General features: G+C 44.5%; 1 protein-coding gene across 1 annotated transcript in view; it reads right to left on the bottom strand.

The window, feature by feature from the left end:
• The window catches only part of DKK2 (dickkopf WNT signaling pathway inhibitor 2), a 67200-nt gene extending 51630 nt beyond the window's left edge, over nt 1-15570 (bottom strand). The window contains exon 1 of the mRNA XM_083756925.1: nt 14377-15570. Within this exon, the coding sequence (XP_083613051.1) occupies nt 14377-14637 (261 nt within the window). The 5' untranslated portion in view covers nt 14638-15570. The remainder of the gene's footprint in view (nt 1-14376) is intronic.
• Nucleotides 15571-16301: the final 731 nt, after the last annotated feature.

Below are 16301 nucleotides of genomic sequence, written 5' to 3'. Positions count from 1 at the left end.
TACTGAGCTAGATGACCAAAGGGCCAGCCAAAGTGAAAACCTTTTTTTTTTTTTAGGATTGAAGTTGTTGAGCTTTTTTTACTGGCAGGCTGGATTAGGCCCCCAAAATGGACTTTGGACGTGCCTGGTCTAGCTGAATGTAAGGCAGCTTTCTATGTTCCTTATGGAGTCAAAAGAGCTTGTGAAAGCGCCTCAAGTGGCAAGGTCGTGTCTCAGAAGGAAACAAGCATCACAATACATTTGTGATTTCATTCCCTTTGAGCTTTATTATGAGACAGGCAAGGGTGGGGAAAGAAAGAAAGAAAGAAAGAAAGAAAGAAAGAAAGAAAGAAAGAAAGAAAGAAAGAAAGATAGATTTTGGGAAATATAAATGTATGAACATCTCACAGAAGATGAGGTTCAAAACAGGGGCAAATAACCCTGAATTCTACTGAGAGATGCCTCAGTACATCAGATATCAGGGATAGTTTTGTGAATAATGCCTGTTGTTCTGTTTCTCTGGTAAATTCTGTATCAAAAGATCCAATTCCTAAGAGTTCAGATAATCCTGAAAAATGTCGTGCTATTTGGTGGGATTTTATCTTGCATACTTCGAACATAGCTACACAAGACTCTCTCTCTGCGATATAATGTGAAATCTGGCTAACTTGATAGATTCAAGTACAATACTTTTCTATTGATAAACTTTTCTCAAAAACCCCTGCACTGCTTTTTATGTATGCTTGCTGCTTTTTTGTTTTGTTTGTATTACCTGCTTTATTTTAATAGAATCTGGGGTGGGTTTTTGTTTTTTGGTTGTTGTTTTTTTTAAAAAAAGATCCAGTTCCCAATAAGTTGTCTTGCAGGTTATAATAATCATAATTACTTGGTCACTCATACTTTTAAATCTGAAACACCAATTGAGAGTAAAGCTCACTTTCAATTTGTTGCAGCTGCTGTGGCGAGGACCCCTTTGGAAGAAAAAATATTATAATTTCAAGAGGATTCTTCTGGTTAAAAAGCCATTTCCTTACAAGGGAAGTTCTGGAAGATAGCAAAGGTGGGGGGAAAACAAGCCCAGAATTTTACAAGCACTCCTAAAAAGCATTTTGGAAGCATTATATTAATTCAAACAATTGCAAAAAAAACACACACACACCCAAAAACATTTTTACTGAGTTAAGGAGCCCTTCCAATGAAACTTTTAATATCGAGTGAATTTTTAACTTAGCTTTTGACAGACAGCTGTTCTGCTTCAGTGAACACATTACCCTTAACAAAACGCACATGAGGTAAAATGTATCACTCGGATTTGCTCTGGGAACCATAGAAAGGAAGGCTGGTGGCCAGTTTTGCTTTGTAGCTGTCTGGAAGCCACTTCAGTGGGGGGGGGGGGGACGACAACCCATGGTTTCCCTACAAATGCACACCTTATACATAGCCCAGCACAAGCTCTCTCAGAACAGTGCTATGCTAATTGAACTGTTTCTTTGTAAATAATGCTTGTTACAAATGGAGTCCCCAGATCCTTCGTGACCAGATCCTGATCTCTACTGTTTCATTTGTTATTGGCATGCGTCCCCCAAAAACCTTGGATGAAAAAGCATTCAGCCCATGAGTGAATAGTAAACTGTTGTATGTCATCTACTTGAGGCTCAGCATCTGGGGGCTTCCCATTGGTTACTGCAGTCATGTGGTGCAACATCTGCTCCCAGACTGGCTGAAGAACTTCCAGCACACTAAATAAATACCCGTGCCAAAATGTGTGCGTGTGGTGGGAGAGAGCTTCTTCTTCTTCTTTTGCAAGACATCTGGGATTTCTGTACACCTGAAGGCCTCCTTCCATATGTTCACACATAACTAATAATATTATCCTACAACAATGGTACAGTGCATATATTTATGAAATGATTTCTCAGGGCTTGCAGAGTTGCTCTGTTTCCTAGGAGAGTCATCTGCCTGCCATGCCTGCTTAATGTCCCATACAAAACCCTCATCTCATTTATATACTTTCTCCTCCACCACCACCACAAAATATACATTTTCCCTCTTTTTCCAAGATCTCTTTATTCAGTACTCCATAAACCCTCATTTCCTCAGTTGGCTACTAATTCTCTAAAAGAAATAGCGGGAGCTGAGCAGTTTCTTTAACATATTGTCTTCTTCTTAGGTGTGAATTCTCAAATCAGTTCTGTCATAATAATTTTCTGGAGAACCTTTAGCAAGAACAAAGTATTTTCTGGATGGATAACTTTTTGCAAAAGAGCTAGAGACAGGACAACAGATTGTTGGGAAATATTGAGGGCACAAGGAGAAGGGGACGACAGAGGATGAGATGGTTGGACAGTGTTCTTGAAGCTACCAGCATGAGTTAGACCAAGCTGCGGGAGGCAGTGGAAGACAGGAGTGCCTGGCGTGCTCTGGTCCATGGGGTCACAAAGAGTCGGACACGACTAAATGACTAAACAACAACAACAACATGGCTGTCTATACTGTAGTCACCATGCATCTACTCAGTGTTGCAAGTTCTAGATGTTGCAAGTTCTGGAACACTATGGACAGTGCAAATGAGTGCTTACATCACAACTGAGGAACGTTGTTTGTGCTGAGGGCCATATTCCCTTATGCTAGTGGTGGGTGGAGTCAGAATCAAAAGTTGGTTGAGCAACTAATGTTTATTTGCTTGCACATCTCTCTCCCTCTCAGGCAAGAGGCATTATCAGAGTTCAAAGACACATTTTAGCCAAAACACTGCATGCAAAGCAAGGCAGGTCAGGGGTATGACTGAAGATAGGCTGCGAGCTAAGGAGAAGCCTAGAGGTCAGATAGAGAGGTCTAGAGGGCCACATTTGGCTCCCAGACCTGAGATGCCCCATCCCTGGTTTATACAATCCATAATGATGGTGCGGCCAAAGCATTTTCAGCTCCCGGGAGGGGGAGGAATTTCCAACCAAATATATGTTGACCCATCAACCTCCAGCATTAGGAGGCATCTGCATGTGCAAGTCAAGAGGTGCACCTTAGGAGGTCCTGCAACGATGCTTACCAGCAAGACCAGCATCCATATCTGACATCATATGGCAGTTGCCATTGCTGCATTTTGATTTCTTTTTCCTGCCTTGGAGTCAAAACAGCACAGTCAGCTGGACCTAGACACCCTTTTAATGTATGCAATGTTCCTAGCCTAGCAATATTTCTGGGGCATTATGGGAAATTAGAAAGGGTAGCCAGAGACTCAGCTAAGAGCTGACTTACTCCATCATCCTGTTTTGCTGAATGGCCAACCAGATGGCTCTGGCCTGTTCTCCCTAAACTAGTATTCAGAGGCATGCTGCCTGGAATGCTCCCACCACAGCCGCATGAGAACATCACAGGAGCAGGCTCACCATAGGACACCCTCTTCAAAGTGAACAGAGGAAGCTGCCTTATATTGGGTCGGACCATTGGCCCATCTAGCTCAGTATTGCCTAGGCTAAGTATTGTAGATGCTTCACTGCATCTTTCAAAGAAGGAACTGTCCCAGTCATACTCGGAAATGCCGAGGAATGGTCCTTTTACCTGCAAAGCAGATGCTCTACCATGGAGCTGTGGTCCCTCAATCAGGTGTCAATTCTGGAAGCAACATTCTAGTAGAGAGAGATGTACAGGGAACTTTCTCCCTACAAAACGCTATTGACCCCATGGGAAAAGTCAATCAGTGCCACAGCCAATGGGTGGGCAAAGTGGGTGGGGTTTGCAGCATGGCAGGATTCTATAGGGCTATCTCTCTCCCCCTCCCTCTGCTATCCATCTCTCCCTCTTTCCTTGTCTGTAGCTCCCCCTCTCTCACTCAGCATTATAAGATATGGGGAACTGTCGCAAAACTAATCTATGCAATCAACGCTTGAAGGCTGTGGTTGTCTATGCCCATCACCCGCCCGCCCATCCCATTGTGGAATTGCATTCTGTCCCATCACCCGCCCACCCATCCCATTGTGGAATTGCATTCTAAATATGGAGGGCCGTTATACAGGGGAAATCATTATCATACCAGTGCTTTCCTAGTTTCGCTGTATTACTGGTTTGAATTACAAGATCATCCAATCAAGGATGCTCTTATCCTGGTGGGTTTTTGTACATGGCTCAGCCAAGTAGGACTCTGATCTCGACTACAGGCTGGGGCTTATTATAGTAGAGATAATAAAATACATTATGGTATTTTCCCCTCTTTCAAGTTGCCATATTAAAAATGCAGTAAATCAAAGGAGCCTCCACATGACAAGATGAAATCCCTGGAAGGAAAAGCGAATAGGAACACCAACAGTAAGCAAGGAAGCTTCATCGTAATAAACACTTAAGACTTTATAAAGCAAAGCAGAATGGCAAACAGCTCTCACTGCTCGTCCAGAACTGCAATTGCTTCTGGTTTGCATAGTGAAATTTTGCTGAGGTCCCATGGTTAAGGATTTGGAATTCTCTGGGTTACTAATTATTTAAGATACTGTGGTTACATGTTTGGTGTTCAAGGGGGCCTATTATGGCTGTGCCTTCAGGATACTGTGGTCAATTATTCAGTGTTGTACAGTTTTATTTGCCCACTGGTATGAAACTCCAGCTAGGGATTCTTCTCGGGATGTGACAAACTCAGTTTTAATGGTATGCTTCAGCCCAGGGGGGAAATTGTACACAAAGGACCCAAACAGAAATGTTCTGGTTTGGATTTAAATTCTCCACCCATGGAGCTTCCTTAGAAATCCGAATGAATAAATAATAATTGCAAAGATAATCAAGTGATTGATAAATGTAAAAGAAGTTCTCAGATTATACCCCATCAAAAAACTGCATCACATATTTTCTTGGTTTTTACCTAACACTGTTAATGTCTACAGAGAACTAGCTCTAAGAAGCCAAGATGGGCAAGGGACAGGTGAGTGGTTTCATTTCTTCAAGGAGCTTGTCTGCCTCCTCATGCCACAATCATTGAAACTGAGCCGTACAGATGGAACAGACAATACTTTAGATAGTTCTGCTGGTTGCCTCCAAATCTGACCTCCAAGGGTGTCAGAGCAGTGTTCTCTTTGCCAGATGACAAAAGCCCATTCACCACTCAGAAATGCTCTTCTGGACAACTACTTGCAGATGTAACGGCAATGAAGACGTTAGTTTTTCTGCCACCAACACATGGTAGGCACATTGGTGCAATCTCATCCATGTTTGGTCAGTTTTTGGACCAAGATTTACACCACCTGTGATCTAACTGCTGACCCTCCTGTTTTATCTCACATAGGACACTAGAGTACCAAGGTGACTTACATGCTCCAAAGCAATGACAAGGGCACTCAGGACCAATTATGTCAATGGCTCTTCCCATCTTACCCTTCCAGAGTGAGAGAAGAGGCTCAACAGGAACACCAGGCAGGTCAGCTGGCCCGGAAATACCTCCAGAGCATTCAGGAATCCATTGGATTCCATCAGTCTCCCAGGGTGGAACATCTCAATAAGTGTCCCACCATTGAAGAGTGGAGTAGCTGCATTCAGCCCAGACCTCAAATTTAGAATTGATTGCTATAAATTAAATAGAAATAAAATGTGTATCACCCTAGTGGGGAATACGGTGATCAGGTGATCTGTGTGCCTGTTCAGTCTGCTGTCCAGGTGCTGATCTCAAGACTGCTGCTCTCCCATCTTCTGGTTCTGTATTATTAAACCGGGCCTAAATCAGACTGTTGTCTGTAAAGAAAGACAGGTACCCGACTTCAAATGCTGTCCTCCATAATATCAGAAGATGGGGATGTGATTTAATGCACATAATGAATGCAGAAGCAGAAGTTCTGGTCCCTTCCCACCAGGACTGCCTGAGATGAAGCCTTCACCCTTCCACCTATAGAATCTGACCAGATTGGAAGCTGAATTATGCTTCGGTTGCAATGAGACAGTGTCCTCAACTGTATCCAAGGGCAGCAGGCTAGCTTAGAGGGTGAAGGGCATGGCAGGTGGCATGCACACACTCTCAATGACCTGAAGCAAATATCTCATTTGCCCAATGGTGGTGCCAGCACTTCTCTCCCAGCTTGGGTAGTGTCCACTATTAAACTTGGCAGCATGAAAAGGGACTTTTGAGGACAGGTGGCAGAGGTAACAGAAGCAAACCAGGGGGTGCAACACTCCCCACCCAAGCACCCTTTGGGCATATCAATCGTATCCTGAACACTCTGCTTGTAAAAGGACACAGGAAGTTGCCGTAAGCCACATCAGACCATTGGTCCAGCTTACTCTAACCAGCTTTGGCTCTGCAGGATTTCAGAAAGGAGTCTCTCTCCTGGGACCTCGTACCACTGAGCAATGGCCATTCCCCAGAGTGACTGGGGCAGAGTTACACTGGAGCACATTATGCTATCCTGCTGACACAAGTTTCAGGCATTGCAGGGGGTTGGAATAGATGACCCTAGGAGTCCCTTTCAACTCTATGATTCTAAGTTTTGTGACTAAGGAATCAGTGCCCAAGCTGGCACTTCCTTCAGGACAACCTGATGGTTCTCTGTTGTCAAGAATCAGGAGGGGTATGCTTGAAAATCTTAACCAGATTCTGGCAAAAAATTCAAAGCACTGTGTAATGGAGCACACCGCTTGCCAGGAAAAAGAAGAACCACAAGTCCAGTCTCTAGACCAGCTGGGCAAAAACTCAGGCCTTTGTTTCAAAAATAGGCATGGCCGAAGCACATGTTATTTTTCAAGGTGTATGCCTGGATTGCAAAGTTTACACCTAAAAATGTAACGTAGGGATATGACAAGCAGGAGTTTGAAAACTCTTGCATCATACAGATACACCTTCTAAAAAGCCACAATTGAGTGCAGCTCCTGGTTGTGTATACACTTGGTGGGAAACCCCATTTGTCTCATTGCACACAGCATGAAATGGTGCCCACACGTTTGTGTGCAACAGGAATGCAAATGGTAATGGAATACACTACAGACTTTGGCCTGCTCTGATGTGGATTAGCAGTAGCAAATCACATGAAAAAACTGCTGTTCTGGACACACCCTAACAGTGCAGTCCCTTCCACGTCTAACTCAGAAGGAAGCCCCATTGAGTTCAATAGGGCTTACTTTCAAGAAGTGTGCACATAAGATTGAAGCCTTTATTTATTTATGAGTTCTTTTGTAGGCAAATTGGTTCATCGGCTTAACCCAACACACATTGAACACTGTTCTTTTGTGTAGCCTGGAATCATTTTTAATGTGCAGGGCAGAATCATTCCAACTGCACTCCCTTAATTTACAATGGGATCGCTTTTGGTAGCTTTCTAATAGCTACAAGTAGCAAACAAAGCCACTTTATCCCATTCATTTTGTGCATTTGCCTCTTTTTCCAGTCTCTCTCTCTCTCTCTTTATGAAAGGAGGCAACCATCTTAGAAACTAATCAAATCAAAGAAATAAAATGTCATAAAGGGAAAGGAAAAGAAAGCAGGCAGAGAGAGAGAATAAAAAAAAGGAAGCCTTGTTCTTTTAACAAACAGAGTTTTGTGTTCCTCCAAACAATATTTTGTAGTCTAAACAAGTCAGGGAGAAGTACTAATCTAATAAAGGTTCATTTGAAACAAAAAAATATTTGACTGTTATGTGCTAATTATTTAGGATATATGAAACCACTCTTCTTAAAGGCAAGACTTCTAGCTTTGAAATCGTTAATGCCATCAAAGCAAATGATCAGCTGAAGAAAATCATTATCAGTTCATAAAAGGATAATTACTGCAGATACTTGCAGGGCTAAACATACTGGCCACAATTTGGAGTGTCAAGTCATACAAGGATGGCACCCAGGAATACCTTAGGGTGCACCCCCAAAACACAGATCTCAGCCACAGTATATTAAAGTCTGGTCTTTATAACAGAGATTAAATATTTGCTCATATAATAAACACTCTCGCTACTCCTTGGCTCCTCCAAACTAGTCTTTCTATAAAACGTACTTCCCATAATTCTGTAGGTGACAATGAATTTCCTGTGTCTCACCACAGGCTCTCCCTCTTGCCATGGGCAACTCTGGAAATGTCATTTGCATAAGAGCCTGCTGGATGGCTCACCTAGTCTAGCATCCTGTTCTCACAGTAGCTGTGAGAAACCCACATGCAAGATTTCAGCACAAGAAAACTTCATGCTCCCGTGGTTTCCAGCAACTGGTATTCAGACGTATTGCTGCCCCAACTGTGGAGACATCATGGCTAATAGCCTTTCATAGCCCTCTCCACCAATTTCTCTAATCCTTGTTTAAATCCCTCTAGGTATGTGTGCATCACTCCCTTTGCAGGAGCAAGTTCATAGTTTTAACTATGCGATGTGTAAAGACATATTTTCTTTTCACTTTCCTGAACAGGCCCAAACAGAGTTTGCCTGAGGCAGGAGTCTTGTTAGCATAAGGTTATAAACTCTTGGCATGATGGTGTAAGTCCAAAAGGCTCCTGGCAGGAGCCCCCACCCAGTTTAACTCTCCAAGGCAAGTGTACCTGGCTGCCCCTGGAACACACTCCGCATGGCCCTGGCCCTGAATCTTCCAACATTTAACTTCTTTAGATGCCCATGATTGTGTTACGAGAGAAGAAGAAGAAAAACTCTTCTCTACCCCCTTTCTTCATCCCTTGCAGAATTTTAAAAACTTCCATCACGTTACCTCCTAACTAAAAGAAATCCCAAATGGTGCAACCTTTCTTCATAGAGTTGCTCCATCCCATTGATGGTTTTGTCCGCCTTTTTCTGAACCTTCTAGGCTTCAGAACTACAACTTCGAGGAAATAAACCCAACTGATTTCAGCAGAACTTACTTTCAAGTAAGTGGTCTGTGTGATTAGGCAAGTCATGTTAACAAGGCATAATAAAATTGATGCATTGTATAATCATTCTAGCCGCCTACTGCTTTCCACTCTGTTGCTATAAGTTGCTTCATAGCGGAGATAAAGGGATAGCTTACATGTTTAGCAGAAACAAATGGTTATGTTCTTTCCGGACTGTGTGATTTCAGGCTTCAGGGTAATGTCTAAATGCTCTCTCTGCACACTGAAAAGCAGCATGTCAATGGGAAAATTCCCTGCACATAGAAAGACAGGAAAGTAAGGAGATAGTGGAATGAGCTTTCCTACTGGCATGCTAAGTTTGTAGGTCTGGGAGGGGGGAGTATTCATTGGAGGAGAAGCTTTCAAGCTTTTCCATTGTGCCTTCCATCTATGGAAGTAGTTCTCAAACGTTATTGTCTGGGCCATACTTTCAGAATAAAATTTTGCTCGTGCCGCACCAACTTTTCATTGATAAGAAATACGCTGGGAAACCAAAAGAAACAACTCCTAGCCATGCTTGATTTACAACACAGAACATGACCACTTTATAATATGATCATGGGACATCCAGGAAGAATAAAACAATGCAGCTATATAAGAACATCAATCATTCCCAAAATATAAATGAGCCACTTAGATATGTACCATAAGTATATAAGAACTCATTGAGTTTGACTGTCCTTGAATCGCCCCGCCATGCTTGCCATCCTCTCCTGCCACACCAGAGTGATGCGCCACACCCAGCGGCAGATGTTGGGCTTTCAAATTTCAGCAGTGCCCTGTGAGGTGTCAAAATTTGGTGCCCTCTTGCCTTCCATTCTAAGTCGTCGTTGCAGTGCCTCCTGCAGCACCCTCTCACCTCAGCGCCCAATGCAAGTGTTCCAGTCATGCTCCCCAAATCTGCATCTGCCACACCCTATGAGAACCACTGGTCTATGGAATGCCTTGCCAAATGAGGCTTATCAGTCTCCATCACCCTGCCGCTTCAGGCAGCATAACTGCCTAATTGTGCTGGCTCAGTTCTGTTGCATATGTGCTGTGCTGGGATTGGATACTATTCTTTTTTTAAAAAAAAATAATATTGAATGTATACATTTTAGTGATTATATCTAGGGCTTGCTGATCAGAAGGTTGGCGGTTCAAATCCCTGCGACGGGGTGAGCTCCCGTTGCTCGGTCCCGGCTCCTGCCAACCTAACAGTTCGAAAGCACGGAGTGCAAGTAGATAAATAGGTATTGCTCCGGCGGGAAGGTAAACAGTGTTTCCGTGCGCTGCTCTGGTTCACCAGAAGTGACTTAGTCATGCTAGCCACATGACCCAGAAGCTGTACGCTGGCTCCCTTGGCTAATAAAGCGAGATGAGCACCGCAACCCCAGAGTCATCTGCGATTGGTCATAATGGCCAGGGGTCCCTTTACCTTTAACCTCACTGAGTCTCCCTTGAGAAATAGGCAATACAGTTTTAAAATAAACAAAGAAATGAAATGAATCATACCCCACCTGAAGCCTTTCATGGAAGAGTCCAGACTTTGCCACTTGCTTTTGTTGGGTGAACTGACCCCAGTTTACATCAATGATAGGGAGATCCAATACCATTTGCTAGAATATTTGTTCACTGTGTAAAACCCCACTGTGTAAAACAGCACAGACTTGAACAGTGTTTCCTTAGGAGCAGAACGCCTTTGAAATTATCATATAGATCATAACGTTTGGCAGTTGTCATGTACTAAAGTTTTCTTGCATGGCATTATTTTAAACCTAACGGCTGTGGATGCTGTACGTTAAAGGCAACCTTCGCATCATCTTTTTAAACTGAGCAACCCTGGTTGCTGCATAAAGACCTTCTTAGGCAATTGTACACAGCGGTGAAGTTGTGAGATGATAAAAATATCAGCAACTACAATAAGCAAGGAATCTCAACTTGAAAGGAAAAGATGCTACAGTACTCTGGTTTTCACTTATCATCTAAATGGAAGCCCTTCAAGGATCTATCAAGCAGATCAAGGATGTTTGTATATTCCCCCCACCCCGTGATTCAGCTACTTAACTTACACATGAAAACTCTCTTGATAGTTAATCAGCTTCTCCTCAGGCTGCTTTACTCTCACTGTCCCATGATGGACTAAGGAGTGCAATCAGTCAATTTACCTTAATTCAGTGGACCTCTTGTATTGTTAAATAAATTCTTCCTTTCCGTTGTCTGCATTTATAACTATTTCAAAATAAAATTCCAGGCAAAATCAAAAGGAAAAGGGTTTACAGGAGTTCACTGAAGGCAAGGTTTTTGCCATCGTCCTCATTTTAGCAGCAAATGAATTTTCCACTACTGTTGTGGAACTTCATGTCATGTAGTTCTAGGTCTTATTATTTGACCCTTTAAAATCGTGTTCAGTGGCATCCCAGACACTGACTTTCAGAGAATGAAGTCAGTGAATAAACAGAATGAAAAGCAACCATGGCCATAGCTCTTACTTCTGTCCCAACTACTGTGCTGTACTGGGTATTCATTTATTTGTTATTATACACACTGTAAATAATGTGCAGGGTGCATAAAATTCCTTCATTGCAGGGGATTAGAATAGAATAGAAGACCCTCATGGTTAAAGTGAAGGCAAGGCTAAGATGGAACTTTAGAGAGGGCTTGGCTCAACATTAATTATCAGTGAAGAGCTTAAAGGGAATGAGCGATATTTTCGGTAGACCTTGAATGGCAGGATTTTCAGGTAACAAAGCTAGATTTTTTTTTTTGTCTGGCCCTGAAGATTCTGGGCAGATGGACTGAGTCATTCTGGATCAATGGACTGACTCTGTATAATGTCGCTTACAATATTCATAAGTCATTTGCTGAATGTAAAGGAGATCAATCCAACCACATGGGGCAGCATGGTATAAGGCATGGAGATAGAATGGAAGAAGAAAAGGGAGGGAATGGCTCAATGACTTTGTGATGGAATAAGCCAGACCCTCTTTATTTTATTGGGGGGGGGGGTATTTTAAAAAACGCACTTCATTGGAAACCCCACTGGGAGAAAATCCTATCAATATGGTGCACATTATTAGGGTGGTACAAGATCAAAACTATTTTTGCAATACCTGTGTTTGCTACCTTATCCACCAATGAAGCAGAACTCTTGCAAAGCAAATGATCACAAATACACGGTGACAACTTCATTCACTGATCTAGTGTAACTGTCTATAGTCTGGGCTAAATTCCAGCATTGTTTTCTGACATTCTCAATGGGTAAAAACAAACAAACAAGCCAGAATGCTCATTAATTCTCCCATTAGCTGGCATTACAATCCCTCATGGCAGAATTGCCTGTCTACACTCACTATCCATCTTAAATCCAAGGCTGGCGGAAATTTCCTTCCTTGAGGATGCCACTTTGACAATTACACTCAGTTGTGAATGGCAACACATGTTTCATACCATCCCATTAAAATGTAATCTACTGTAACATCTTTTGTTAACATCGTTAACCAACGGGTTTGCAGTTAACAGAATGGAGGAAGGTGGTCAAAATTCAGACAATGAATCTGTGACTCACCCCCTCCCCAACTATTATAAATTTTCCTACCTGGTAACCACATATTCCATCATAAACTGTTACCGTACATCCTATTATTCAGAAGGTACTGTTAAAACGTTAGGAGAGCTGGTCACTTGGTCAGCAAATGAAGTGACTTAGAAAACCTTTCTCTTAAAAAGCCTGTTAAGGATAAAGAGGGACTGTACCCTTTCATTGTTGACTGAATCTTAGCGGTCCAGTTGCTGCACTCTCTGTCTCCTTGTGGCTCATATCAAACAGTCGTACCTTAGCAGCCAAACACTGTCTGGGCAGATCACCACCAATACACAAATTTCTATGCCCTTTGCTTTTTTTGTGGAATGCAGAACACCAAAGTTATTCAAGGCAGGAGGCAAGGGGAGAAATCCCATGACTCAGGAAGAGTACAATGTCCCTAATAATCTCCTAAGTATTGAGAAGATGGGACAGGAGGAAAAGAAACCTTATTGTCAGGCAAACTTGGATGGATTCCTACCCAGTTGGCACCTCCTCTGTGCTTAAGGTTTGACCAAAAACAATACCACCTTCCATTATGAACATCTAAGGGCCAAAACAGACCTGGTGCAAGAGATCCATTATCAGATCTCCACACTTAAAAATAAATAAATTAAAAACAGCTATTGGGGTGTGCGCAAATTGCACCAGGGCTTAGAGAGGTAGAAGTAGTAGCAGCTATTATGGAGGGGAGCAGATAAAATGCTCACTCATCCAGTTCCACTATCCTATTCAGTTCCCTTCCCTCAGTTTCAGTAGATCTGATCACAGATCTCCAGAGTTACCTTCGTTTTGACTCCAAAACCCTGGCTAGCAACTGATCTGGTGGTGTGGGGACACTTCAGTAGTGGAATGGAGGTTAGAGTTGCAGCTTCTGTCTCATCCCCACCCCACCCCCAGATAAACTAGAAACAAGTCTTTTTTCCACAGCCACTAATGTCTTTCTTACTGTGAGTGTATGTGGTAGAGATTTGTTCTCTCAGGGAGCTGAATTTGATTCCTGGGCTCTCCAGCTATTGACCTCTATTATGTGAGTGAGCATTGATGCCCTTATCCTCACTTAGGAGAGCAACAACTATTCTCCTATAATTGGAGACACATTTATATCCTAATCCTTAAGCACTTAGCAATCAGTCCCACTGATTTCAATCAAGCTGGCTTAGGATCACTGTCTTACAATGTTCTGATTTCATGCTCAACTTTGCAGTTTTGCACCTCTGCCAACTGGATGCACTAATGTCACACGACAAATAGCAAAACAATGAGAAATTATCATTCTTCCTAGTAGCGCCCACTGTTTCTACTACTGTGTAAAATGTAATACATCTCACATTTCCTCCATGGAGCATAAGGCAACATTCATGAGTCCTGCTCTCCATTTTATCTTCACAACACCCCTGCGAAGTGTACTATTTGTGCACACACACAACAGAGAGAAAACACTGTGATAGGGGCTGTATGGGCTTGGCAATCAATACTCTGTTGCCATGTTTTTATTTCTTTATCTTTGGGCTGCATGCAGTGCAAGTCCTACGCAGAGTAGGCCCGTTCAAATCAGCCAAGTACCTAAAGTCCATTAATTTCAGTGGGTCTACTCTGAGTAAGACCAGCATTTGGCTACAACCCACTGTTAGCTAGAGATCCCAAGACAAGAGACCCTCCATGTTCAGGAGCAGTCTATCTCTGAATGCTGTGGACGGACCTGAGAGGGGAAGGAGCTCCCGCTAATCCTGAAACTGGTGTTTGTTTGTTTTTAAGAAAAGAGGGTTGGAGCTAAGTTCCTGAAGCATCATGTGGGCTGATACAGAGCAGTTTGGTCGCAAGCAGAGGAGCGGGCTGCGCAAACCGGATGGGAAAGGAGGAAGGCAGGGGTGGTATCTTACCGAGAGAGAGAGAGAGAGAGAGAGAGAGAGAGAGAGAGAGAGAGAGAAAGAAAGAAAGAAAGAAAGAAAGAAAGAAAGAAAGAAAGAAAGAAAGAAAGAAAGAAAGAAAGAAAGAAAGAAGCAGGCAGGGAAGGACCTCCTACCTCGCCTTGCCGGTGATAATGCTTCAGCCCCTTGCCCCCCTGGCCCAAGATTTTGCCCTTCTTGCTGCTCCCGAGAGCCAATCCTTGGTGGAAGGTGGTCGACCTGTTGGTGGTCGCCTGCGTCGGCGTCTCGCCCATTAGGGTGGACTTGATAGAGTTCACCTTGGTGCCGTCTAGCTGGGAGCTCTCCACCACCAGGAGCGCGGCCAGGAAGAGTAGAGGGCGCGACGTGGAGAACTGATTCCAGCTCAGCATGATCATCTCCCCTCGCCCCAGAAAGGAAGGCTGACGCTTCTTTTCCGGGGTTTGGGGGTGGGGGTGGGTCTTGTTCTTGGCTTGACTGGTGCGTTTTATCTAGATTTTTCAAAGCACCTTCTGCTGCTGCTTCTTCTATTGCATCGCGATGTTCTTCTCATTCACGGAAGCGCAGGCGATGCGCATCAAAGCCCCCCAGATCGCATTTTGGAAAAGACTCCGAGGAGCCTGGCGCGAGAAGCGCTCCCTGGAGGGGGCGGGCGGCTCGGTCCCTGCGGTAGCGGCTGCGCTTCTGGAGAAGGAGGGAGCGAAAGGAAGGCAGTCCCTGCTCGCCGCCCGCCTGCTCCGCCTCTAGCTGCTGCCGGAGCAGCCCGCGGGGCGAACTCCAAGGCGACCCGCTCCCGGTCGAGGCAAGGCTGGATGGATGGCCGGGCGGGCTTAGCGCCCTCTTGCTCGCGCTTCCGTCGGGGAAAAAGGGACACACGCTCGCCTCCTTCGCGCTTGCAGTTAGCTGGTCCCGGACATCCCGAGGGGAGGCCAGGCGAAAGTCCTGGGTGGGTGCTGGGGGAGAAGGACCCAGCGCGCCTAGCCGGGCAGAAGTGGATTCAAGCGCCTCGTCCGTCCCGTCGGTCCGCGCTCCAGCCCAGTCCCCGGCAACTCGCCTAGCTCTCCTCCTACCCCCTTCGCTTTTATAGCTTCCCCCGGCGCAGTTTTCCCTCCGCCCCCCAAAAGCCGAGCCGAGTCGAGTTGACAGGGAGGGAAGCTGACTCATACGCCCTCCTCTCTCCCACTCCCCACATCTCCTCCCAAGTCCCACCCGGCGCCTTCCTCCTGCTCCTCCTCCTCCTCCTCTCGAGCCCTCGGAGTACAGAAGGAATAAATAAAACGGTCTGCCCTGTCTCTGTCCGGGTCTAAAGTACCTTCCCGCCTTCGCACTTATCTCTGATGCGGTCTTTCTTCCACCTACCCCGGGGAAAAAAACCTTTCCTTTAAGAGGGCTTTTAGGGTGGTTAGAGCCCTCGTTTTCTTTTGGAAATGGAACCCCCCGCCTCTAAGAAATGTTGGGGACAGGTCAGAATTGCCAGGCCTCGGGAGGCACAGAACGCTTCCCCGCTTTGCGCTCAGAGCTCTGTGCGAGACCGGAAGCCTGCGAACCTTTGACACAACGTTTTGTTCAATTGGGTTTTCTCGCCGGCGAACACACTGCACAGTTTGATCCGGAATCCGAAAGGCATGGGGTGGGGTGAGGATTTTTCTAGTTGCGCTTAAACTGTAAGGCGTCCGGCGGCACCTGAGAAACTCATAGGTTTGCCTGGCGCATTTCATAGTATATATACCTTCTTCTTTGGCGATCACTCGCCGTATATAGATATGGAGGAAGATGTGTGTGTGTGTGTGTGTGTGTGTGTGTGTGAGAGAGAGAGAGAGAGAGAGAGAGAGAGAGAGAGAGAGAGAGAGAGAGAGCTCTGTCTAAGTCAGACCAGACCTCCATGAAATACAAATGATATAAGTATATGCTATTATTCTGCAACCTTTAAAATATATCCAAGTTCACATCAGCAGGACTTGGCAGTATTGCTCGCATTACACCTGATATTGCAAAGGGCATATTTCGATATCAACCACCAACCGAGGCTCCCCAGTCATACATGCCGGGCAAAGTGCGCTCT

Source organism: Podarcis gaigeae (assembly GCF_964106915.1).
Source record: "Podarcis gaigeae genome assembly, chromosome: 9".
In the NCBI taxonomy this organism is placed as follows: domain Eukaryota; kingdom Metazoa; phylum Chordata; class Lepidosauria; order Squamata; family Lacertidae; genus Podarcis; species Podarcis gaigeae.
This window is presented reverse-complemented; position numbering and strand designations above follow the sequence as displayed.